At 52.1% G+C, this 25,851-nt stretch overlaps 5 protein-coding genes across 5 annotated transcripts; 2 read left to right on the forward strand and 3 right to left on the reverse strand.

Annotated features, from left to right (window-relative positions):
- Positions 1-899: 899 nt before the first annotated feature.
- Positions 900-10,388, forward strand: Aud_008421 (putative myosin class II heavy chain (MHC); the record flags this gene model as incomplete). The annotated part of the gene is made up of 5 exons (XM_043293297.1): positions 900-1,159; positions 1,232-1,489; positions 1,565-1,725; positions 1,790-1,990; positions 3,646-10,388. 5 exons carry the CDS (start codon positions 900-902, stop codon positions 10,386-10,388), a joined length of 7,623 nt encoding a protein of 2,540 aa, XP_043149232.1.
- Positions 10,389-11,808: 1,420 nt separating this feature from the next.
- Aud_008422 (putative RNA export mediator Gle1) lies at positions 11,809-13,454 on the reverse strand (the record flags this gene model as incomplete). The annotated part of the gene is made up of 2 exons (XM_043293298.1): positions 11,809-12,579; positions 12,651-13,454. The coding sequence occupies 2 exons, from the start codon at positions 13,452-13,454 to the stop codon at positions 11,809-11,811; spliced, it is 1,575 nt and encodes a 524-aa protein (XP_043149233.1).
- Positions 13,455-16,650: 3,196 nt separating this feature from the next.
- ssdA (mRNA-binding translational repressor SSD1) lies at positions 16,651-21,055 on the forward strand (the record flags this gene model as incomplete). Its single annotated transcript, XM_043293299.1, has 5 exons — positions 16,651-16,747; positions 16,832-19,467; positions 19,529-19,888; positions 19,950-20,953; positions 21,016-21,055. 5 exons carry the CDS (start codon positions 16,651-16,653, stop codon positions 21,053-21,055), a joined length of 4,137 nt encoding a protein of 1,378 aa, XP_043149234.1.
- Positions 21,056-21,819: 764 nt separating this feature from the next.
- Aud_008424 (putative ubiquitin conjugating enzyme E2) lies at positions 21,820-23,222 on the reverse strand (the record flags this gene model as incomplete). Its single annotated transcript, XM_043293300.1, has 3 exons — positions 21,820-22,785; positions 22,842-23,165; positions 23,220-23,222. 3 exons carry the CDS (start codon positions 23,220-23,222, stop codon positions 21,820-21,822), a joined length of 1,293 nt encoding a protein of 430 aa, XP_043149235.1.
- A 906-nt stretch (positions 23,223-24,128) lies between these two features.
- Aud_008425 (cytochrome P450) lies at positions 24,129-25,739 on the reverse strand (the record flags this gene model as incomplete). The annotated part of the gene is made up of 1 exon (XM_043293301.1): positions 24,129-25,739. The coding sequence occupies one exon, from the start codon at positions 25,737-25,739 to the stop codon at positions 24,129-24,131; it is 1,611 nt and encodes a 536-aa protein (XP_043149236.1).
- Between the last annotated feature and the right edge of the window lie 112 nt (positions 25,740-25,851).

The raw sequence follows: 25,851 nt of genomic DNA on the forward strand, positions 1-25,851 counted from the left end.
ATATTATTAGCCGGCTTGGATCACATAAGGTATCGAGTTGAGCCGTTCTTTTTCCGACTCATCCAAGCGGCAGTAGAAACAGTAGGTGGCAGCGATTATGTTGTGGATAATTTCGGAAAAGAAGTTTAGAACTGAGTTGCAGAAATGCTTGTACGCCGTTTATCATATTTGTAGGTCTGGTTCAAACTATCACTTCGCAGACTCTTTCTTGAGTATGACTGTACAAGGGACAGGGTCCAGGCCTCTCTGACCCACTAAACCACTTGGGGAACCTGAGACCCCTGTGGAGGTTTCACCCAACAAGCCCGGAAGGCAGAAGGATCAAGGGTGATAGGGATCACCGAAGCGTTTTGCCCCAATATCGTTAAACCAGGTACCGCGCGTGGGTCGCTCAAACAAATGAGATCTCGGATTGGGTGACACACTGTGGCACAGTTTGGATTGTTCCATAGGGGCGCTGGCCCTGAGACGGGAACCTAGGTACGTTACCTAAGGGTACTGATCGATGCCTTACCTTACTGGGTGATGGCGAATTCTCCTCCGCGGCCCCGGGCCAAAGAGAGCCAGAACCAAACATTCGTTCGTTCATTCTCTTCCAGTTCCTTCAGGAGGCGACCTTTATCCGTTGAATTATCATTCTCATCGATCGTTCCAAGTTCCAACTACTCCACATTCTCTTCTCATTGACTGACGTACAGGGTCGGTTGCCAGTCTTTGATTCCATTATTTATTGCCTAACTGTCCCTCCTTCTGGTCTCTCCTTACTCCTGTCGCTATTTTTATCTGGTATTGATTTCGTCTATTCCCGTGCTTAAATCGAAGCAGTTTTGTGTTTATAACATCAATTAGACTCATCACTTTCGTTCCTTCTTGACCTTAGAACAGCACATACATCCAAAATGCGTGTCAGCACCTTGCTCCCACTCGCTCTTGCGGCCGGTACCGCTGTCGCCACTAAGAATGGAACTTTGGGTTTCGCCCTCGGCAACAAAAACGCGGACGGCAAATGCAAAGTCCAGTCGGACTATGAGACCGATTTTGATACGTTGAAAGAAGTGACCTCTCTTGTGCGCATCTACTCCGCGAATGACTGCGACACTGCGAAGAATATCATCCCTGCAGCGAAGGCGAAGAACTTCAAAGTCGTCCTGGGTGTCTGGTATGAACTACGCCATATTACTTCCTCTTTACGTCAAATCGGCTAGGTTGCTAACATTTTCCCGTTTGGTAGGCCCGATTACGATCAGTCTTTCACCGAGGACTTCAACGCCTTGAAAGCCTCTGTCCCTGGGAATGAGGATGTTATTGACGCCATCACTGTCGGCTCCGAAGTGCTCTACAGAAAGAGTCTCACCCCTCAGGCTCTGCTCGCCAGAATCCAGCAGGTCCAGAAGGAGTTCCCCAAGGTTACCGTCGGAATGGTGGACAGCTGGAACAAATTCGCTGATGGTACGGCCGATCCCATCATTCAGGGTGGTGTCACTTACTTGTAAGCTCATTTTGCCTCCCAAGTTCCCGCATGCCGTTTTTCTCTGTCTCAAGAACTGGGCTGATTTTTACATAGCCTGGCCAACGGCTTCGCCTACTGGCAGGGCCAGGAGCTGAGCAATGCCACCAACACATATTTTGATGACATGTCTCAGGCTCTGGGCCACATTGAGCAAGTTGCCGGCTCTAATGCAGACAAGATTCGCTTCGGCAACGGTGAGACCGGATGGCCCACAAGTAAGTGTTGCATTTCCTGAATTACATGGGTTCATGGTGGATATTGAATCTGACGCCTTAACAGCTGGTGGATCCAACTACGGACCTGCCGTCGCCAGCACTGAGAATGCTGCTGATTACTACAAGTCTGCCGTCTGTGGCATTCTCGCATGGGGTATTGATGTCTTCTACTTTGAGGCCTTTGACGAGTCCTGGAAGCCCGACACCAAGGGCGACAACGGTGAGATGCAGGACGAACAGCACTGGGGTGCTTTTACCGCGGACCGTAAGGCCAAGTTCGATTTGAACTGCCCCGCGCACTAGAATTTTATTTTCTAGGGTGGAAAGGATGGTGAGGGATCCCAGGTGGACTTTATTCTTGTATGATATACCAGCCGGATATACCAGTTTCTAGAGATCTCAACAGGTATTGCCTTTTGAGTTAGAAGTGAATTTACTGCGTTGCCGAAGTATGATATTCAGTTGGTAGGCTTAGGCCCAATTTCAGTCCCACTGTAGTTTTCCGTTTGGATTTGGTGGGAGTTGGTGCAACCTTGATTAAGCATGTGTCTTTTCGATCAACAGTGACTTTGGAAGTGTTGGTGGGTGCATTCTGATCTGACGCATAATTATTTCATGCACAATCTGATGAGTCAGCTGGTGTAATAGTGTCCTCTAGCAGTGAGGAACTGCGTAGAGCAACGGAGTTATCAGAGTATGGAGCACCGAGTTAGAGAACCGTGGTTCGTAGCGTAGTTTTACCCCTGATTCGAAGACACGAACCACGAGGGCGCGTCACCCGCAAAAGAGTAATAACAAATAATCATCTCCATCAATTGACGCATGAATCAAAGTGACATTTCTGAGCATTTTGATGCTGAAATTTAGCTTGTTGTACTATCATGCTGCTCTGTTGCTGAAGGTCAATACTCCGAGGCGAAATGCAAGTACCGAGTACAGTCACCAGATGGCGGTCAAAGCTACTGAGGTAACCAACGAGCCATCAAAGGTGCACCTTGTGTAAACAATCAAGCACCAGACACGTAGCATCAGGGGAGTACTTCAGAGTAATGAGAACATATCAATCTTCCAGGAATCTTGTGATAAAAAAGGAATACTCAGTTATCTGTAAAATGCTGTAGATTTCAGATGATACGGAGAACCCGGAGAACCCCTGCGACCTTCCTTTGGATAATTCCTCCTCAACGGCCGTTGGCCCCTCAAGGTTTATCCGCCCATGAGTTTCCTAGTCTCCTCCGTAGTCTGGCGTTTTTTAAGTTCTGCTCTGCTGATCGTGACATGAACCAAGACGAAAGAGCCAAGACATCTTTTCAGATTAAAAAAAAGAGGCCATCGCTTCTCTCCCCTTAAGTCTACGCCGTCGTTAGTCTCGATTACCTTCCTCATCGTCCACCCTCGATCCAGCTCTCCTTTGTGTATGCGCCATGGTCCAAGATTTTCGCATCCCTTAGCTGTCTCTAATTATTCGTCCGTTCTTTCCTTGTCTACCTTCGTTAGGGTCAGCTTTTGAGTTTTCATCATTGAAGACTTACCTCCCTGAAGGAATCTCTTAGGCGCGTTCTCCATTCAACGTCTAAGCCGCGGGAACGCCCGTCCTCTCCAGCGCGCAGCTTGATTCGATTCCTGTAATTCAGGGTGAAGACGATCTACGAGGTGGTTTACCATTTTCTGTTATCTGATTTCCATGCTTCAACATTCTGGACGATAAGGGGAGCAGCAAGCAAGGGCTTGCTGCAGGTGTCGACACGGAAGGTGTGTATTCTTCTATCTGTTACGCAGATACAGTTCCTCAGGTCAATTGCCCATTGATGGCATTGTGTTAGGCAAAACGCCATCGAGCGCCATGACCTTTCCTCCCAGTCATCGTCATACGCAACTCAGCAGCTAAATAGTCGATTATTCTTCTCTTAATAGATTTAGATCCGCTCGTTCCTTCCGCCAATTCGGCGTCTTGTCCGCCGCCTTTCATCGTGATACCCAACGACAGTCCTGACGATTCGCATTCGACCGTGCCATTGGTTACATCCTACGCATCTCCAGAAGTGTCGAATCGCTCGGCCTCCAGATCCCCTGGCCCGCAGCAACCCCCCAGGACCAACAGCGTCACCCCAAACCCCCCAACAACTGCCGTCCCGACTCTTCCAAAATTGCGTGGGGCTTGGGAATCATCCACATCGTCCCCGGATAACCGAGAGAAGGAGAGTAGTGTTTATTATACAACTGCTTGGGGCTCACCTTATGCGGCACCCAGCCCGCGGAGGCTTTCTTGGTCATTAAGTCAGTTCGCGGGTATTGATCGTGCCTCTGGAAACAGCTCTCCAGCGTCGATGCGAAGTGGTATACATCACGATCCTGAGATAAACAATACGGACTTACTAAAGCCTTCTGCCGCGGAGACATCGGCGCGGCACCTATACAGTAACCTTCTGAGTCGTTCTCCTGGACGAGACCTGCTTAGTAGGAAAGGAGGCAAATCCATCAAGGATTTTACGCAGGACTGGATCAACCAATATCTGTCAGGCCAACCACGAACGGAGCGAAGCAACTGGTTGAGCGACGACTCCGGTAGCGAGGCGCCCTCCTTCTTTACAGCGCAGAACCATTTCGCCGACGACGCTTCGGACGACTGGCTTGGTCTGGAGGAGGATAGGCGTGGCGAGGACCTGCTTAGAACCCCAACACTGGCCGACTTTGTGAGCCGACGAGCTCTCAGTGCTAACGGCGAGAATACCCTGGGGCGTCAAAAAGTCAAGGATTCCCTGCACAAACGAACTGACACGCTCCGACAAGAGGACTTTTGGGGATTCGCATACGACAAGGATCCCCAGTCACTTACCATGACAGAAACAAAAGATACACCACCTTCAGCGGAGATGGAGACCGGCAAGGCGCCGTCACCGGCTGAGAAGCCGCTGCCTCCGCCCCCAGCAGATGCCGACAGCGAACCCCAATCAATATCGCACCCCTCTGAGAGCTCATCCACACCGGTACCAGTAAAAAAGCCAGCTCTGGATAAGGAGCTGCCTACGCCAACGCCCAGACCCAGGAAGAAACTCAACTGGCGTGGGAAAGCCTGCATTATTGCCATCCCTGTCGATGACAAAAGAGGAACGGAGGAGTCTGGCTACCATTTATTGTCAGTCCAAGACGTGCAGCAGCGGCTGAAAAACTGGGAAGAGCAGGGTTATGATACCCGTGGCTTCACTGTCGGCGCGCCCGAGAACTTGCCAGATCTCGAACTGGGTGGGCTAAGTCGTCCGTCTTTCCCCGACTTTAAGGATGTCCAGGAGGAGTGGGAGGCCGGAAAATGCACAGTCAGCATTCCAGACAAAGCAGAGTGGGATGCGTATGTCAACTGGCTTCAGGAGGAGAAGCTGCGGGCCCTCGGTGTCTCCCTTGGAGATGAGGAGATGCCACCATCTGTCTCCCCTGCTTCTGCTGCTCTTAGTCAGATGGCCCCTTTCCCCGGACTCATCGCATCGCCGCCGATTCCCACGGCTTCAGCAACCAGCAACCCGCTATCCATTCCCCACCATTTCTCGCCTCACTTCAATCAGTCGGCGAATGCAAGCAATGGCATCGCTTCGTTGGCGTCTCCGGTCTCCCAATTCAGTGTACAGACGCCATTCTTCGGCGTTGAGCAGAACATTTTGCCGGGGTATATTCCGTTCCAACCCACACCCCCGGCTCAAGGCACTCTTACTCCCCAGAGTTTCTTCAATGTACGCCAAGGAAATGTTGCCTCGACTATAGGTGGCAACCTTCCCAATTTGACGTCGATCCTGTCTCCAGTTTCTCCCTTGCACGATCAAGGCGCATTCCATCCTGGTTTGGAGGAGCCGTCATTTCCAACAAAGGACTCTCAGTATGGCCACTTCAACCATGTCGACCATGGTCCACAGGAAGCTGTGCCAGGAGGTGCCCACCAACGGGCAGAAACGCCGGATCACTTCCACGCTTCAAACGTCGAAATCGCCCAGCCGACACCTCGTGGTCACAGTCGGGGCCATAATCTCAGCGAAACCCTTCAAAAGGGCCTGGACCAGGTTGGCCCGTCTGATTACCATCTGGAGGAGTCAATAGAACGGCAACTTGACGAGGATGATCGAGAGCCAATCCGAAACGACCTGCACAACTCCGAGCTTTTCCACTCACGATGGGCATTGCCGGATAACGACCACCATGGAATGCAACGCGTGCCTCAACATCTACAACAATTTTACGGGGAGAACTACATGCAAGCTCACGCCAACGAAGGCTCGGATATCGACACAAATCCTAGCCTCTCTGGTGCTCCTCACGGACATGGCTCACTTACGAACAATATCTCCTGGCATGAACCCAATCCAAGCACAGGTTCATTTGTCGGTGGACATAAGTCGAAGCTCTCAACCTCGACCCTCAATGTGGAGGCAAGGGAGTTCGATCCAACCGGCGCGTCGACTGCGCAGAACTATCCACCCCAAGGCAATGCGTTCCAATTGTCAGGCATGGGAGGCCCTGCGTTTACTTTTGGGGCTGGAACAAACTTCATACCTGCTGGTGGTTTCGATGTTACTGCTCCTGCGTTCACGCCTGGCGATGCCAATATTACCCAGCACCACAATGTCCCCTCTGGTGAATTCAAGTTCTCCTCCGCCTCATTCAACGTTGCTGCTCCGGCCTTCAATCCAACCGGCAACGTTGGCCCTTCAACATCTGCCCAACCTTCAGCCAGCCGAACTAAGATCTTTGGCGACATCGATCTTTCTCAGGTTTCTAAACCTCCTAAGAAATCCAAGGCCATTCCCATCGTCCGTCCCGATGACAATGCCCAGGATAACAAGAACAAAGCCAACGCCGAAGACGACCATGGTCGGGTTTCATCGGATCGTCACAAGCGTGTCCGTCGTGGCGAGAGTCCTGAAGGAGAAGCTCAATATGCTGTACCCGGTCATCCTCTGACAGAAACGACCAATGCTCAAGGGTCTCAGGCGTCAAATATTCCTCGAGACGTGCCTGCGGAGGGCAAAGAGAATGAGGTGCCGGGACCAATAGCACAGGACCTGAACCAGAAGGAGGCTTTTGGGGACAAAGAGAGCAAATCTGTGGAACGCAACGACACACCCGTCAGTGAAGCGTCAACGTGGACTCCGTTTGACACCAAGGAGGAAAGGGCAATTGCACAGCAAGAGTCCCAAGAACAAGAGCAAGAGGGTGACAAGATCACGCAGGAAGCCGCTCCTCCGATAGCTGGAGCCGCTGCTAACGACGAGGCTTCGACGAAGAAGCCCGCAGAGACTAGCACCAAGAGCTCATTCCTCAAACCGACTGCAAAACCATTCGAATTCAAACCCGCCGTCCGTGAATTTGTGCCGACTGTTTTCGAGCAATCCAAGGCTGTACCTACCCCTGAGAAGACACGGAATAATCTCATGGCGTCGCGCTATGCTGTTGTAAGCCCTCCTGCTTCTCCCAAGCGGGATTCGGTTCCCTCTGGACCTGCCCAGCCTGTGGCTCGCGCAGACGATGACGCCCCTGCAGACACAGCGGCTTTGCCGGAGGGTGATCTTTCAGAGCCTGCTTCTGAGGCGGATTCCCCTGATGATGAGGAATTGAACGCTGTCATGGCGCAGCTCAATGACGGCTCCGACGTTGGCATCGAGAGGTTGAGCACCCCTCGGCCTGCATATGAGCCGCCAGAGTCAGCACTAGGACCGTCCAAAGAGAAAAGGCACGTCCATGCAGAGATTCGAAGCGAAGCACCCAGCCCAAGCCCGGGACGGGGTCCTGTGGCTCAAGCTCTTGAGGTTCCGAAACTCGACTTCGACGCATATTCCCAGGCATCCATGTCTCCTTCTAGGGGAATTATTGGCGGCAGCCATTCACCCGTTCGGCAGCTGATCAGCCGCAACGAGCATATCAGTGACTGGGATGATGTGATCTCCTCCGGCGAGGATGAGAAGTTGGTCAACAGAAGCCGGTTCTTTGACCGCCGCGTCAATGACCTCCTCGGCTCGGTCATCGAAGAGCGTCTTTTGCCTCTGGAACGTGCATTGGAAGCCATTCAGGAATCGGTTATGATGGTTACGTCTGGAGCCCATAACAAATGGCTAAGGAGAAGCGTGTCTGCCGAAATTGAAGAAAGCGATGCCGACGACGAAGACGACGAGTACGATGAGAACGGTTCGTATAGAGCGAGGTCGCCTTTCGCTCGGAGAGATCGCAAGCTCGAGAGACTGAAGAATGTTATTTTGGAAGCCCTTGCCACACGCGAACACCAGCAGCTCCCAGAACCAACTGAGAATCCTGAATTGATGAAACTGCGTGACACGGTCGCTGAACTCCATGCGCTGACCGCACAAAAGTTTTCAGAAGATCCCATGGCCAATCTGAGGGAGATGATGCAAGACGTCGTTTCAAGCCAGCTGGTTCAGTACCAACCTCGACCTTCTGATGCAGAGGAGATTGGTGCCGACAGTCTTATGCTGCAGATCGATGGCTTAAAGAATATGCTACGCCTTACCGATGAGCGAGCCGAGCAGGAGTACAATCTGCGCAGAGAGGCACAGGACTCCGTGGCGGAGCTTCAGCGACTTCTGAAGCTTGCCGAGGAGGAAGCCGCTCGTCACAGTGAGGCCGCTGAATCCGCCGAAGCTCGTTTGCTCCAGTTCAAGGAGGAAAAGATCCCTTACTTTGAACAGATCCAGTTCCGATTCGACACCCTGGAACAGGAACATGCCACGCTCAAGCTTACCCTTGCCGAAGTCTCTTCAAAGAATATCTCTCTTGAGGGTACTCTGGATGAGTACCGGTTTTCCAGCGACAACTGGAAGCGTGAGAGTGAGCAAGCGAAGAGTGAACTCGAGAAAACGAAGGCAGAAAACGAGAAACTTCGTGGCACTATTGATCACCTCAAAACTCGGATCGAAGATGGCCTGAGTATCCGGCATAATCTGAGTGAGAAATTCGACCGTCTTCAGGACGAGATGGTGGCTGTGACCAGGGATATCACCAGAGACCAGGCTTCATGGCGGAGACGGGAAGAGGAGCACATCGCAAAATATAACGAGCTACGGACGGCTTATAACCGGGAGGCCAAGCTGCGCGAGAAGCTTGAAAGCGACATCAGTGAGTTGGAGCAGCAGGAGAGGGAAGCGGCCAAGTTGAAGTTTATCTTTGGACAATCTCAGCAAGAAAACGCAAGACTCGAGGAACTCGTTGCTAACCTGAGATTGGAGAACCATGAGCTGCAGAACAAGGCCGCTCGCTATGAGCGTGAGTTCAACGAAGCGCGTGAAACCAGTCGCACCGAAATCCAGCGCACTAGGACCTCCTTGGAGGCAGACCTCGAAGCCGCTAACAGTCAAGTCAACATTGTCCGTGCTGAGCTGGAGGCACAGATTATTCGCCTTCAGAGTCAATTGGATAATGTCCGCCTAGACACTGACACAGCGCGGGAGCGCTATGAGATGTTGCTAGAGGAAGCCAGCGAAACTAAAGCCAGTGCTTTGGCCGCCGCAGCTGAAGCTAAGGAACGTGCCATGGAGGAGCAGCGGAGAACGCATGAACGCGTTCTGAACGATTTACGGGAGCGTCACGCTCGTGCTCTGCACAATTCCACCGAGGATAGGCAGCGGACCGAGTCTCATCTGATGGAACGACTGACGTTGGCCGATGACAAGGTGCATCATCTTGAGGACCGTGTTAAGCATCTCGAAGAGAAGCTGGAAATCGCGAATACGGCCGCGCGGGCGGCGGCTGAAGCGGCTCAGACGGTCAAGGCAGGGTCCAGTCACTCCCCTGTTGCGCACTCGACCTCACCGTCCATGACCTTCAACAAGGATTCCATGGTTCCAGAGAAGATATCCCCTCAGGCCCTGCGGGAGTCCATCCTTGTCCTTCAGGATCAATTGCAGCAGCGCGAGGCACGCATTGAGGAGCTGGAGCAAGAACTCTCTGGCGTGGACAAGGACGCGCCGAACAAGCTCAAGGAGAAGGACACCGAGATCACCTGGCTGCGGGAGCTTCTTGGCGTTCGTATCGACGATCTCCAGGACATCATCAACACATTGTCGGGTCCATCCTTTAACCAGCACGCTGTGCGCGATGCGGCTATCCGTCTGAAGGCCAACCTGCAAATGCAACTACAGGAACGCGAACGAGCTCAGTCTGGCCAGAGCTTCCCTAGTCTCCCCTCACTCGCTGATTTGACTGCCTCGCCGCGTTCTCTGCCTCTCGCCGCTGCAGCGGCGTGGGGAAACTGGCGCAAAGGCAGGGAGAATGCAAACTCCGGTGCCTCTGAGCAGACGCCATCCAAGTCAAATAATGCAAGCTCATTTCTTTCGGGACTCCTCACGCCTCCGAGCTCCAACTTCCGCCAGGCTCCTTCAACTTCGGGTGGAGCTGCCGCCACAGGCTGGAGGCGCTCTTCGGAGAGTCGGCCGCTGAGGAACATCAACACAACGCCTAGACCTCTATCTTCACGGCAGACTGCTCCTTTGCAGGAGCCTCCAAGTACACCTCCACTTCTGCGACGGTCGAGCTATGACCATGACGCGGAGCCTGCTGATTATGCAGACGGCTCCTTTGGGGAAGACGTCGAGAGCACTGCGGATGGATTAGTCTCTGCGTCGCCCAAAGGGACAGAGGAGGGACCGTTTGGGCCTCAGCTAACTTCCTGAAGAAACCACTCGACGTCTCTGAATTTTTCCAATTTGTGACACTAAGCATGCATATTGTATCCTCTCTTTTCCGCGTTTTCGTCTTATATCTGTTGAAACGTTTTGTTTAAACAAATTCGCCCATTCTGTTGTTTATGGTTTTGAAATCACGATCTTTATTCCCTCGTTACATATTACAGTTCTCTGTTTCTCTGCGTTTTCTCATCTGATACCACCAGTTGACTTTACAGAGAGACACTGTACAATTCTTCCTCGCCCTCTGTGTACCTACTAATCGCCACTCGTTCTCTCCTTCCTGTTATTTCGCCTTGATTGATCTGCCAGGCAGATGTCATTCAACACCACATACCCCTGTTTATTTCTGCTAGCAGCAGTAATCACGCTCTAGATAGCGTATCATATAGATACCCTCTTCTAATTGGACATACATTCCTTGATCAACATCACCTCTAATTTACGAGAATACGTTCTACACTATACACCCAATCGCCCGTTTTGAGATAGAAGCATCTCGTCTATCAACTCCACTAAGCCATTCCAGCACCTACTCCGTAGCATTAAGCAGTAACCGTATACGAACAATCCATCCTGGACTTGAGGGGGTCTGTCAGTCCGTCCGCACAACGCAAATACTCTTATAGTATCCACATCCAAAGTATCCAGAAGAAATGACCAAGGGGGAATACTGTCCGACAAAGGCAGGTTCTTGCCTTCTAATTTTGCCTGCCGATGGGCCCGTTCCTCAGGCCTCAGGCGGCGATTGTTCGGCCCGTTCGGGATTCGGCATCATTATCAGTAAGTATATCACAACAGTAACACAACATGGGCTGCTGATGCAATGCGAGACTGGTTACAATCATGATAAGGTATCTAGTTGAGAAGCAAATATGATTATTTTCACTGATATCGTGTATCGCGTTGTGACCCTTCTTCCTGCAGCTCTATCTGGCATTTCAGTCCAAGCAAAATAAGCAAATCCAGGATTTCTATTCCATATTCCATGACATTCATTTCACTGTTTGTACCACCAGGCGTTGCCGGTTGGTTTGGCTATAATAGGGGGTAGATATGATCCGCATGCAAAATCGCTTCAGGTTCTGGTGGTCTCAAGTACGTCTGTCTCAACTGAGTCGAACAAAAATCGTTGCCAATGGCTTAGCGCCCTCACAAAAGTGCGTCAAAAATGGCGACATAAGCTGTAAATATGCTCATATCAGATGTCTATTTGGGAAACCGCTTCTTGCGGACAGTGTAGGCGGGATCAGGCAGAATGTGGTCTGATTTGGGGTCGTTGCGTCCAAAGACTGCCCTTCGGGATTTGTGCTTGATCGGAATAAGGCGTAAAAAAGGAGAGTGTCATCTGTTGCAAAGCAATGTCCAAGCTTGTGAATTCGAACCGATCGGCATGACATCTCTCCTTTTAAATAATGATGTGCTTTTCTCTCTTGTAAATATCTCTCAAGAGTTTCAATTGGTTGATACCCATGCTCTGGCGGCTAAGGCTGTTGGGTAAATCGACAATCGCCCGTCGAATCAACGCCAGGCCCATATGCCCAAAGAAGCCCACAATCCTCTCGACAGAGGTCTTGAGCATTGCAGAGAGCAACGTAATGTGGGTTTCTTGGATTTCATTGGGCGGAATCATAAGTATTTTATGCATCGTATACCAGAACATGGTGTTGGGAAACGGGTTCCTGCGCGGCGTCTTGCCGAAATTGCGCAACGTCAACGCGGCATATCCCGCTCCCAGCGCCGTCATGCGATCCGCATGGGCTTGTTCACTGATGAAAGGTCCGTCAGGGCCCTCACGCCACCAGCCGATGGCCTTTCTGCCGGCCTCGGTTTTCTCGTTTCCGTAAAAGCCCCATATTGCAGGACAAACAACGCGGTACTTGGCCCAAAGGATGTCAACCATGTGGTGGCCCTTGTAAATGAAAGCGTCCATGGAGAAGATTTGCGCAGCCACAATGCCAATCGGCTCCGCGTGGCCCTGGTTGATAGATGCCTCCGTGATGAGAGACGAAATCAAACACTTGGAGAAGATGTTCAAGCCGTAGATCAAGAGCGCTGGTACCTTGTTATCTTCTGAGTTGGCGATGTCCTCCGGGGGAATTGCGAAAAACTGCCGCACATCAACAGATGGCTCCGTGATCGACGCAGCTTTTTCTAGTGTCGAACGAATCTCTTGAAGCTACACACATGGAAGGCAATACAGTCAGCATTGATAATGTATCTGAAAGACGACAATGTCACTGCACTCACCTGGGTTTTGTTGGCACCCTTGCCTTCCCGTAGTTGACCGACACATTTTTTGATTGACCGACGGACGTCTCCCATGTTCTGCTTAACGATCGGGTTGGTCTTTCCCTCGTCCTTCAGGTATTGTCGAAATTTCTTCAAGTGTTGATGAAGCTCCACGTAGCGTAATTGCAGCTTGGTCTCCTCCGCGGTCTGACGAGCGCCACCAATCTGCTTCTGCTGCTCTGCCTGAGCCTTTTGCGCAGCTTCTGCCGTGCGTTGTGCGGCTTCTTGGTCAGCCCTTTGCGCCTCCGCTTGTCGTCTCCTATTTTCTTCCTCCAGTCGTTCTTTTTCCTTGCGTTCCTTCTCTTCTTGCTCAGCCTTGCGCTTCTTTTCGGCCTCCTCTTCAGCTTTCCTCTTTGCCTCTTCGGCCGCTTTGCGCTCTGCCTCTCGTCGCGCGGCCTCCTCTTGCTCACGCCGCAGTTTCTCTGCTCGTTCTCGTTCTAATCGCTCAGCTTCTCGACGAGCCTCTTCCTCTTTCCGACGCTTTTCTTCCTCGACCGCTCGCTGGTGAGCTCGGAGGGTCTCCTGCGCTTCCTCCCGCACCTGATCATGACGCGCAGCAACTTTGTCGAGCGCTGTATAGTGTATGGCCTCACGTTCGCTATCAATGCGGTCCAGTCGTTCGTAAAAGGATTTTCGTTCCCACGCTTTGACCTGCTTTAACTCGGTACTGTGGATTTGTAATTGTTCGAGGTCTCTCGTGAGATCCAGTAGAAGCTGCCTTGACGGGCTGTCCAAACCCGCAGGATAGCTTATTCGACCCATTGTGGATGTAGATTTGTCACTTCTGTAGGGATTGGCCGACGGTCCGTGACATGCAAGGTTCGACGAGGGACTGAGGAGATGAGAGGGTACGAGTAGAGACTTGATGGACGTAGTACGTAGGCAGAAAGCTCGCACGTATGGATATAGGCAAGGGGCGTTGAGAGAAGGTCAATGGGTCTTTTGCGAGGTCATCTGCTAATGGCGTTCTAATTCATGAGATAGGACATAGCGGACGTCCAGAGGCTCGGGATTCGACAATTCAGTCGTTCGCGTATTTTTCCGCTGTCCTGAAGTGAGATTACTCGTCAATGACTTGCTGAAAGCAGGGCTGTGTGAGAAAAACGATAGGTATAGGACCCAGGTCTCATCACTGAGAGATCAAAGGAGAAGCATGCGATTTGAGGTGTCTCGAAAACGTAATTGAGCGGAATTATCCAGGAAAACCCGCCCAAAGTATAAGGCTTCAAAAGGTGACAAGTGCGCGTGTGAAAAAAGATACTCGATGCTCTCGAATTATAGAAGGAAATAGAGTTGGATGCATGCCATATCGGTTAGATGAGGCATGGATGTATTGCTCCGATAACTGCTAGCAAAGGCAAAACAGGTCATACCTTTTTCCCCAAGGGCTCAAATACGCAGGAGATCAACAAAAAAGGGCAACGGATGGACAGCCCCCCAATTGAGAGACGTTTGGATCAATGGTAGAGTAGATATCGCTGTTGACCTCTTTGTTTGATGCCGGAAAAAGGTTCGACCTCCGTACCAATTGCGAGCCTTGATTCCTCGATCCTCAGGAGTCGAAGTTGATCAAACAACGCAAACAGCCAGCAGCAAATCACGGGAAAGTGGTACCCTTAACTTTAACTACGATTCACGACCGTTCCTCAGTCGGAGCTGCGGAGGACGGGCATCTTGTATCATGATCATCTACGCATGAATATCTTTAATGAGAGTCGGTACTGGATTTAGTGTCTACGTCTCTTGACTGATATGGAGTAAACAAAAGAGGCTCTCTTTTCAAGCATAAATTACCGAAGCGACTTCGTTACGCCGTCAGTATTACAGCAAGGTCACGAGTCCTGCTAAATGCTTCAGACAGCTCCAGTGGATCCCACTAGATGGACCCTCAGCCATCAGCTATTGGGTGGGTTCCATCATCCACGACTCCTTATTGTATTATTACCATTCAATACAACCCTGTCCATGCTTCCCAGACCGTGAGGGTGTTCAGGGAGTAGGTAGGGAGGTGTGAAAGATGGCCCTGAATAGTTGTATACAAATCATTATTGCTTGTAGGCATAATTAATCAGGGATGGTAACTAAGGTAGAGTCTAGTTCATTAATAGCTTTAAGTAATCTCTAAGTAAGTTGTACCATAATGACAGAAGAACGCAGGAATGACAGCTAGGGAACCGCCGAGAGAACCAGAAGATCCTGTCGTCCCTCAAGTATGGTAACTTTGATTTAGTGACGGGTTAATCAGTTCTCGTTATTATGGACCTTTGCTCATCAGCCTTGGTCTCAATAATTAAAATAATAGGAGAGATCTGTAGCAGGAGAACCAGAGCATCATCATTGACAGTACTTGGAAATACTGAAGATCAAAAGGGAAAAAAGCAAGCACAATAACGAATACATGGACGAGACCGAAGCCAAACGTCGACCTGAGTATGAGTGCTCCAAGGCCGTCTCCCCCACATCCTTATTGTTGTTCTCCTACTCCGTAGTTTTACTTGAAGACCGCTAGAGAAGTACTTGTTCTCTTAGTTGACTCCTCTTCCTGATATACTAGACCACTTGTAGACTAAATATATCCCATCGTAAAACTTCATCCTCACCCTCTCTTTCTTCCTCTTCTTTCTCTCTTCCTCTTTGCTTCTCACTCATCTCTTCTCCTCCCTCTCTCTCTCCTTTTTGCTTATCTTCCTGTCCTCCCCCTCTTCTCTTCCCCCCCACCATCATCGTTTGCTACCCCCCCCATCATTCCTTCAACATCAAGTAGAGTCGATCTCTTGATTCATCAGCGCTCAGCACCATTCTTCATCTTCTTGTCGTTCTCTCTTCTGGATCAGAACCTCGTCGCTCTCCCCTCGTGCTTTCTGATTCGATCATTGAATAAGAAACGTTAGAGACTACAAAAGTACCCCCAGGGGACCAAAGGAAATCAAGGCCAACTCAACAGCTCCTTATCCTGCTTCGCTATCAATTTCCCCCCTTTCCCCTTCCCCAATCTGGTCTCTTCTGTGAGACTCCGATCGCTTCAGTGGAATCTCCATCAAATAGGCCCAATATACTCTCAACAGACTGCCGAAAATATATAACTAAAGGAGAACGGAAATTAAGGAGCGTTCCAAGAGCAATCAACTGAAAGGGACACCCTTTTTGTTACCCTCTTGTGGTGGTTGTGGTTGTGGTTGAGAAACAGCTTCCCTCCACTTGTCCGGTCCTTCTCCACCCTCATCTTGCCAGTCGACAGCTTCATTCTCTCTTTGAGCAGCATCGACCTTTTGACATTGTCCGAGCTAAACCTTCCTCGATCCTCTTTCTTGTCGACTTAGGAGAGGTAAAGGGATTTGATTGAGAGCCGGTCACCGCTTTCTTCATATGACAAGGTATTCCCGCTTCTTGCGTTAAGGGGGACGATAAACGAGGGAAAAAGAAAAAGACGTCATTCTTCAGCAGTAGGAATTCTACATTAGTTCGACTGTCATTCAGAGGTGAGTCTTGACTCTTCGCAAATGACTCCTTACTGCTTCCCGTCTGATTGCTATCATTCTGTCCTCGTATAATTGCCACCTCTTGCCGCTTTCCACTCTCCAACTGGCTTGTTCCTTCCATTTGATAGCTACGATCTTCGTTGATGTCACTCTCGCGGGCCCAGTCACAGCTTCCGTGGCCCCCTCCTCTTTGATCTTCCTCAGTCCCAGCCAAATCAGGCTTTGAATTTCCTCTTGTTGTTCTTTTGACATCTACTCATCCTTTCTGTCTCCTAATACTAATTTGCTGTTCCGTCTTGGTTAGTATAGTACAAATTTGCCTGTCGTTTTCCGAGCTTCCTACGGTCGGCCTTCATCGCGGGTAGCCCCACAGAAGTGAATAAGTCGCCTTCGAACTCTCCTTATATTCAAAACACGACGTGCCTCGTGCCGGAGACTCAACCCTACAATATCAATCAGTTTGTTCATTGTCTGAGAAGATGGATCAACAGGGCCAATCCGGGGTTCCCGGCCCCGCTGGCCGCAAGCTCCATATAGCTCACAGGAGAAGTCCCTCTGAGCTGACTCCTCTCATGAGTATGTTTCACAATATCCAGAAGAATCACGTTCGCTTTTGTCTTTTCGTACAATTATTCGCTGACGATTCGATTTTGACAATAGTGGAACAACTGGCCATTCAACAACAGATTGAGCTGCTTCAGCAGCAACAACAACAAATTGCGGCGACACACCAACAGTATGTGAACATGGGACTTTTACAGCCACAGCAACTGGGTCAGGTTCCTGCATTCTCTCCTTCCCTTCAGGGCGGTGCGTCCATGGGGGGCGTTTCCCCTCAGATCAACGCCTTCCAGTTTCCCCAGCTAGCTCAACAACAGCTTGGCGTACCCATGAACACTCCTAGTCAGCACTCGCACCGACGCAATCAATCCGCACTTCCCGGTCTGCCCATGGGCCCTCCCCCTGCCCCATCCTCAGGCGCCTCCGGATACACTGATTACAACGCCCAGCAGGGTAACCCTCAGCAGAAAGAAAACAATAATCATGGTCGTAATCGGGGGCCTCCAGGTGGTGGCCACCAACGTCGTCATTCGCTCGCTTTACCAGAAGCTAAGAAGGCTGCGGAGCTCGCTCAGCAAAAGAGAACAGCATCCGGTTTTCAATTCCCCGCCCCAGGCGCCGGGGGCAGCTCGGAGAACCTATCAGGCTCCGAGGATAAGCCGACCGCGAGCACACCACAACCTCCCCAGGGGCTTGGTCTGCACCGCGCTGGCAACATCCGGGCTGGCGCCCATGGTCGCAGTCAATCCGTCGCTGTCGGCAACACCCGGGGATCGCTGTCCGGACGCGGTATGGGTGGCTTTCAATTTCCACAATCCAGCGACATTGGGGGGCAGTCTGACAACCAACGGCGTGGTAGCCAGCCCGGCCATGCACGTACCTCATCGAGAAATTTCGACAGTAACTGGCGTCAGCCTAACAATCAGAATCAGGCACAGGATCAGCAGAAGAGCTTCGGACAGCAAGGTAGCAATTTCCAACCCGGCCACCGCGCTCGTGCGTCCATCAACCAATCGATCGGCTCTCTCGGCTCTCTCGGCTCCTTCCAGTATCCCGCCCAGCCCCAGCTTATCCAGTTGCCTCAGGGCCAGGTTGTTATGGCGCCACCTCAAATGTTCGGCGCTGGCCAGCAGCTAAGCCCCTTGCAACTGGCACAGCTCCAAGCCCTGCAGCAACAAAACGGTCAACTGAGTGGTCAGGGGCTCGGTCTGCAGGCTAGCCAACACGCTCCGCCACAGCTCTCTGTTCAGCAACAACAGCAGCAACAGCAACAGCAGCGCAAAACCCTATTCACTCCTTATCTGCCGCAGGCGAACCTGCCCGCTCTTCTGAGCAACGGTCAATTGGTGGCTGGTATTCTTCGAGTCAATAAAAAGAACCGTTCCGACGCCTATGTGACCACTCCGGATCTGGACGCCGACATCTTCATCTGTGGAAGCAAAGACCGGAACCGTGCGCTCGAGGGTGATTTTGTTGCCGTTGAACTCTTGGACGTGGACGAGGTGTGGTCTCAGAAGAAAGAAAAGGAGGAGAAAAAGAAACGTAAAGATATCACAGATGCTCGCTCCGGCAGCACCGCGGGAACGGATAAATTATCGAGGTCGGACTCTGGTGCCAATGGCGATCGCCAGGAAATTGGACCCGATGGCAGCATCCGGCGTCGTGGTAGTCTACGCCAACGACCGACACAGAAGAAGAATGACGACGTTGAAGTCGAGGGCCAGAGCCTGCTCCTCGTCGAGGAAGATGAGATCAATGACGAACAGAAGCCTCTTTATGCGGGTCACATTGTTGCTGTCATTGAGCGTATTGCCGGTCAAATGTTCTCGGGAACTTTGGGGCTCCTTCGGCCTAGCAGCCAGGCCACAAAGGAGAAGCAGGAAGCTGAACGCCAGGCCAGAGATGGCGGTCACGGCCGTCACCAGCACGATCGTCAACAGGAAAAGCCGAAGATCGTGTGGTTCAAGCCCACCGACAAGCGAGTCCCCCTCATCGCTATCCCTACTGAGCAGGCACCTCGCGATTTCGTGGAGAAGCATCAGGAATATGCTAACCGTATCTTTGTCGCTTGCATTAAGAGATGGCCAATCACATCCCTTCATCCCTTTGGTACTCTCGTGGAACAGCTCGGTGAAATGGGCGATTTGAAGGTGGAAACAGATGCTCTTCTCCGGGACAACAATTTTGGTGCCGACGAGTTCTCGGATGCCGTTAGCAAGAGCATCGGCTGGGAGGACTGGTCCGTCGCCAGCGAAGGCGATGCGCTTCTTGAGTCCCGTCGGGATTTCCGTTCCGAAACCACCTTCACCATTGACCCAAGCGGAGCCATGGAGCTGGATAATGCCTATCACATCAAGCCTCTGGCCGATGGCAAGGTCGAAATTGGTATTCATGTTTCTGATATCGCCCACTTTGTGAAGGCAAACTCTCTGGTTGACCGGGAAGCAAAGAAGCGAGGCACGGCGGTCTACCTCATGGATCGACTGGTCAATATGCTGCCTCGGCGAGTCTCTACGGAGCTCTGCTCTCTCCTTCCGGAACAGGATCGCCTTACGGTCAGCGTTGTATTCACTGCCGACCCACAAACCGGCGCCGTTGACGAAGATGTCTGGATCGGCAAGAGTATCGTCAAGAGCGCAGGCAGATTGAGTTATGACGAGGTTAACTTTGCGATCAAGGGGGAGTCCAATTTATCCGTGGCCGGAATCTCCGCCAACACTATTCAGACCCTGAATGTCGGTAACACTTGATTCTCATTTTCTCCATGACTGAGCACTAATTTAATATGGGTTATAGGCCATCACGCAAAAGTTTCGAGAAGCCAGGTTTGGCAACCGTGTCTCGAACCCGCCACGTCTGCGCCTGCTATATCAGCTGGATGATGAGAATGTGCCTGTAGAAAGGAACATCTTCGATTCTACTGATGCACGCGAGCTGGTGGAGGAATTGAGACACAAGGCGAACTTCTTCGTTGCCCGCAGATTGGTTTCCGCCATGCCCGATAAGGCCTTCCTTCGCCGTCAACTGTCGCCTAACTCACGCCGCCTTCATTCCTTCATTGACAGGATGAATCGCCTCGGCTATGACTTTGACCCTTCGAGCAGTGGAACTCTGCAGAGCAGCCTTTGCAAAGTACAGGATGATGATCTGCGGAAGGTTCGTGTTCAACCTTGCTACGGACATTGCTTTATTCCGCGGACTTACTGACCGGAATTAGGGTATGGAAACTGTTTTGTTGAAGGCGATGCAGCGTGCGAAATACTATGTGGCTAGCACTGTACAGGATGAGCAGCGCCATCACTTCACGCTCAACCTACCCGTCTATACTCACTTTACCAACCCGTCCCGTCGCTATGCGGATATTGTCGTTCACCGTCAGCTCGAGGCCGTCTTGTCGAATGGTGCAATTGAGTTCTCGGATGACGTGGAGTCCCTGAGCAAGACAGCGGATCTGTGCAACACCAAGAAGGATTCGGCACACAATGCGCAGGAGCAGAGCGTGCATATTGAGGCCTGCCGTAGTATGGACAAGAAGAGACAAGAGATCGGTGGCGATTTAATCAGTGAGGGAATCGTTCTCTGTGTCTACGAGTCGGCCTTCGATGTCCTCATTCCTGAGTTTGGTTTCGAGAAGCGCGTCCACTGTGATCAACTACCTCTCAAGAAAGCCGAATACCGCAAGGAGACGCGTGTCCTGGAGCTCTACTGGGAGAAGGGTGTTCCGTCTTCTGCCTACATTCCAGAGGACGAACGGCCTAGACCTGCCAACTCCCGCGCTGCCCAGGCTGCGGCCGCGGCTCGCGAAGCAGAGGCTGCAAGAGAGCGTGCGCGCGAACGTGATGAGGCGATCCGCAAGCAGACTGAGACTGGAACCATGTCTGCCGATGACGTGGATGCTCTTTTCGACGATGACGACGACATCTCCGAGGTCACCGAGATGGCTGCAGGCGTCTCTTTGAACTCGTCTGCTGACCGCACAACACAGAGCATGCCACCTTCACCGACTCGTAATGGCCATGTTCAGCAGACTCCTCACCGGACTCGGTCCGATCCAAAGATGCCAAGCAGCAACAACGACGTGCCGGAAGCCAAGTTGACCAACAAGGAGAAATACCTCAAACTGTTCAAGCTCCGCGAGGAGGACGGAGAGTACATTCAGGATGTGACCGAGATGACGCGGGTTCCCATCATTCTCAAGACTGACTTGACTAAGAGCCCTCCGTAAGTTGTCCCTCAGTAGCTCTCGATCATTTCGGATACTGACTAACATGATTCTTTTGTAGTTGTCTCACTATTCGCTCCGTCAACCCATATGCCTTGTAAAGGCGAAGAGTCTTTTAGGTCACTTACTCGGATACTCGAATACTCGAATACACTTGCATGTTTATACTTCAGGTCTTTATGGCTGTAATATCGATTCGAGTATGGGTATGCGTTATTCCATCAGCCGCCTGTCCACTGGAGCTGTTTGCGTACTATTACACAGCGCAGTTACATGGCGACTTGCTTCAAATGGACGTAGATTGCAAAAGGTCAGTGGGTGGTAACCTAGAGAGAATTCAGAAGTGTTGGAAGTGACCCGAATGAGTGGACCAAGCGTAATCGTGGTAGTTACGCGACAGCATCTCTCAAGAGCTGGCCGCAGGTGAAACCTCGGCGGGAATTTGTCTACGTTTTCAATGTTAAATAGTTGCATAGCTTATATTATTGGCGGTTTCGGATGGCTTGATTGTCTTCTTGTCGACAGACGCTGGGAAGGCTCCAGTAGTTAACTTTCCACTGGCTATCATTAGTATACGATGACTATAACGGACTAAATTGTCATCCTTATTCCAGAAGCACAATGCTTGCTATACTAAGTTCGACGCATGCGTCGCTGATGTAGGGAAGAGATATAAAGATGGAAGAAATCGCAAACCCCTAGCACCATAGCAGTTCATCCCAACGGGAATTGACCACCACCGAGTCCCAATGCGTCCGCATATGCCCTTTCCAACGCCAAGACAGACCAGAGAAAGCCAGAGACGCACAGAAGCACGCAGTGGTATCGACAAAAGTAACCAGAAATCGCATACATATACCTGGCTCTATAACCTGCGGATCCCAATCCGAGGCTTCGCCTTCATGCTCGAGGATGAGACCTTCCGCGAGCCAGACACCGCCCGGGACTTGGAGCCCGACGGACAAGTAATCGCCTTGGAAGGGGCGAGAAGAGACGAAGGGTAGTGAGGACTCTTCCGTGCGGACGGGCCCATCTCCTTGGAGGCATTGAGCGCAGCATGATTCTCCTTGCTGTCGTTGCTGTGATGGGACTGCAGGTCCGAAGGCTCCGAGGCATCTTCGAAGATGATGATCACGTCATCGCGAATCCGGGCTGAGGCGTTGAGGCCTTTGTCGAGGAGGGAGAGCTTGGGGGATTTTCGCTGCGATTGCGGTTGTGAGGAGGAGTCGCGGTGCGGGGCGTGGTTGGCGGCGATGTTCTTTTCTGAAGTGGTCATTTGTGCCTTGTCTGTTGTTCGTGCGGGTGTGAGATGGGGTTCCTCTGGGTCTGGATCTAGGGACATGGTGAGGTCGGAGAGAGGTCGTTTGCCGTGGGTGTTTTTGCGGGGGCTGGGAAGGGCGAGTTTCACGGGCGAGGGGGAGAGTGATGGGTCGTTTTCTTTGGAGGTGGAGGGGCGGGTGGTTTCGCCGTCGTTTTCGCTTTCATCATCCGATTCTGGGTTGTTGTCGTGGGCGTCGGCGCTGGTTTGGGTCGATGGCTGCGGTGTCACACTGGGCTTCTTCGTTTTCATCGTCAAGGACTGCACCCTTGTTCCTGTGCGTGATTGCAGACAGCGGGTACCCTCGTGCTCTGGGACGAGTGTTCCGGCCTCCTCGCCCCTAGATTTCGCCTCTACAACTGCGGTTTTCAGATCTGGTGGTACGGGGGCGTGGATCGATGTCATGAGCTTCGCCTGGCGCGCGAACGCATCGTAGTCTTCTTGCAGGAGAGCGCCGGCCGTGGAATTCAGCGCGGAGTCGGGGTTAGGGTAGATGAGGAGGCAGGAGATGGTCTAGTCCAGGGGAGTCAGTTGCTTTTTTCTGCTAGGAGGATAGTAGGAGCACGCACAACTAGGACGTCTTTCAACGTCAACGTCGACTTCCAATCCCTCTTTAGCGTGTCCACGCACACTGCGCCAGTCGACTCCTCCACGTTCGGATGCCATATCCGGGTCTTGAATGTCGCCTTGGGCGGACTCTTCGGGTAATCCTCTGGCATCTTCAAGTGTAATCGCCACAGACCCTGGGAGTACGGTGTGCCCTGTGGACCAGCCAGCAGGGTGGTGAGTTGGGTCAGATCATCGGATGATTCTTCGGTAGGGAAGAGGTAGTTTGGAGGGAGTTCCTCGTGCAATGCAGCGTGGTCTGCGGCTAGACGGCGGAAGGATGAGCGCTGAAGAGCGTCAGTATGGCCAAGGTGCTTCTATTTTGCGCAATTAAAACTGACCATTTTGTCGTCGTCGTTGATTTCCACTAGGATCAGACTGCGCTGGACTGGGGAACTCGATTGATCTCGGATATTTGGCTGACTGTAGCCTCACAAAGGACAAAAGGGCTAGATATGTCTATAGAAGCCAGACCGAGTGTCGATCGCAGCCTTGTTATTGCCAATCAACACTTTAGCTCTGCATTGTTGGTCTTTTGTTTTGATGATGTGAAGCTGATGGCCGCACTAGCCCGAAAGTGGCAAGGAATGGATGTGGAGATACGGTCATGTGACCCACACGCGACGCGACTCGCGTTTTAGGAAAAGTAATTGATTTCTGCCTTGGTGCCTGGTTTATTCTAACAATACCAGCTACAGTATGACTTCGTTCGAATAGCAACGCATTGCAGAGATATTATCTGTCACTAAGAGCATACCATGACATTGGTCGTCATATAAAGCTTCTTTAAATGTCTCCTGTTCTACTATGTCTAGCTTCAGCCGCCTCCGGACTAGTCCTGCCGATTATTGTTAACCTCGTCGAGGTCAAGAAGTGTTCCTGGCTTTTGCCCTGCCTATTGCGCTGCTCGAATGAATGCGCAGGCTATTGTAATCTGGAGCTGTGGCTGATAGGCTGCTGGTGCTCTGCGAGTCAGAGGTATAATTGCGTTAACAATCTTTTCCTGCCGTGGAGAGTATCTCGCCCAATTGGGAGACAACCGTTCCAGAAGAGGGTTGCAGAGTGTCAGCACCGGATGCATATGATGCAGGCTGATGATGGTCTCAGCTTCTTTGCAGATTTCAAGCAGTAGTTCATGAGTGCTAGATCATTGAGATGGAGCGTTTGATTGTCAACATAATTGCCTTGAATATACCATACCAGCAAGAGGCTTTGCAAGATGATATGCCATGCATCAATCCATTCCATGATCACTCAACATCATTCGTCCCCATGACCTTGTCCAGACTCTTCTCCGCCGTCTCCCACTCTCTCTTGATCACATCCAGCACCCAGTCCCCTCTAGGCTTGAGCTTGAACCTCCGTTCCCGTGGCATAGTCATGAATCCCACCACGACCATCTCCCACGGATCCACCGGTTCCGCCCCGTCCTCCAGCTCGACATCAAACGCCCAGAGCAAATTAGCAACCTGCATGAACGTCCCATCGATAGCCACCCTCCTCCCCTGGCAGATCCGCCGACCCTGCCCAAACACTGGCAGCGGAAGGTCGCTCCGTAATCTTTCCTCCCCACGCTCACCCTCCCGCAACCACCTCTCAGGAACAAACTCCTGCAGGTCCCCAAGCGCAGGGTCAAAGACCTGCTCGTCCCGGCCGATAGCCCACGCATTCGCCATGACAGTCACGCCCTTTGCGATCTTAACGCCCTTGAACTCGTCATCCCGGTCCGCGCGACGCGGGATGGAGCCCGGCGCGATAGGCCGCCAGCGGAACAGCTCGTGGGCTACGGCGTCGATGAAGGAGAGGCGTGCGCGGTCCGAGAACCGCGGGAGACGGTCCCGGCCGACGACCTCGTCGAGGACGGCGTGCGCGCGCGCCACAAACGACGGCTGGTGCAGTGCGGCGATGAAGAGCCAGAGCAACTGGCGCGGGGATGTCTCCATGCCGCCCTGGATGGAGGTGGCAAGGGTGAAGGCGAGGTCGAGGTCGGGGACTTGGGAGGATGCAGGGGCGTACTTGCCCGCCGTTGAGATGGCCTGCTTCGTGGCGTTCCAGCCGGTGGCGTCCCTCCCGTGGTGGAAGAGGCGCATGTAGAGGTCGACTTGGGCGGCGTAGAGGCGGTCCGCTGCGCGCTTCCAGGGGGATAGGACGGCGGGGAGGTGGCGCAGGGGCGGAATGAGATCGGGTAGGCCGGGGTTAGCGGCGAGGTGGGTGACCTGGACCTGGATGTTGATGATCTCATGCAGAATGTGCTCGTCGGCGTGCGGGATGCGCAGGCCGTAATGTAGCGCCAAGATGACACTGGACTGGGTGCGCTCCAGTTGCGGGTAGATGGTGTTGGTGCTGATCGTGGCGCCGTCTGGACAGCGCTGCAAGGCGTTGGCTAGGTCGACCAGCAGCTGTTTGGCTTCGAGTTCCATCAGGGGCTGGTACTTGGGGGCGGCGAGCGAACCGAGACTGGGAGAGAGGATGCGGTGGTGCAGCTTGAGATGGTCATCGTAGTCGTGCATCAGCGTGAAGCGAGACTGGCCTGGCGGAGCGCCGGTGATCATCTCCATGCTCACCGAGGACGGACGGTTGCTGTACCACTGGCTGCGGCGGCTGAACAACTCCGTCGCGGCCTCGTAAGAGTTGAGCACGACAATTGGGATGATCCCAAACAGCCTGGGCACTGTTATCGGGCCATTCTGTCTGGCCCAGGAGTCCCAGTTTGCCAGGGGCTTTTCGATGGGCGAGCTATGGAGATCGCCGATAAGAGGGAGTTTAAGGAGGTTGACCTTTTTGCTACCATTCTTTCTGCTGATATACAACAGTGTTAACAGACCTATGACGATGACAACTACGCCAGCAGTTGCAGCCATACTGAGGTCAACAGATGGTTGAGATGTGGAGGAGTGCGGCAGTGGCCTGTCAATTGCAGGGTTTCGGCAGTTGGCCGGGGAGGAGCTTGTTGGATGCGTTATTAATCAGCCT

The sequence above is a fragment of the Aspergillus udagawae genome (genome assembly GCF_001078395.1).
Source record: "Aspergillus udagawae IFM 46973 DNA, scaffold_6, whole genome shotgun sequence".
Taxonomy (NCBI): domain Eukaryota; kingdom Fungi; phylum Ascomycota; class Eurotiomycetes; order Eurotiales; family Aspergillaceae; genus Aspergillus; species Aspergillus udagawae.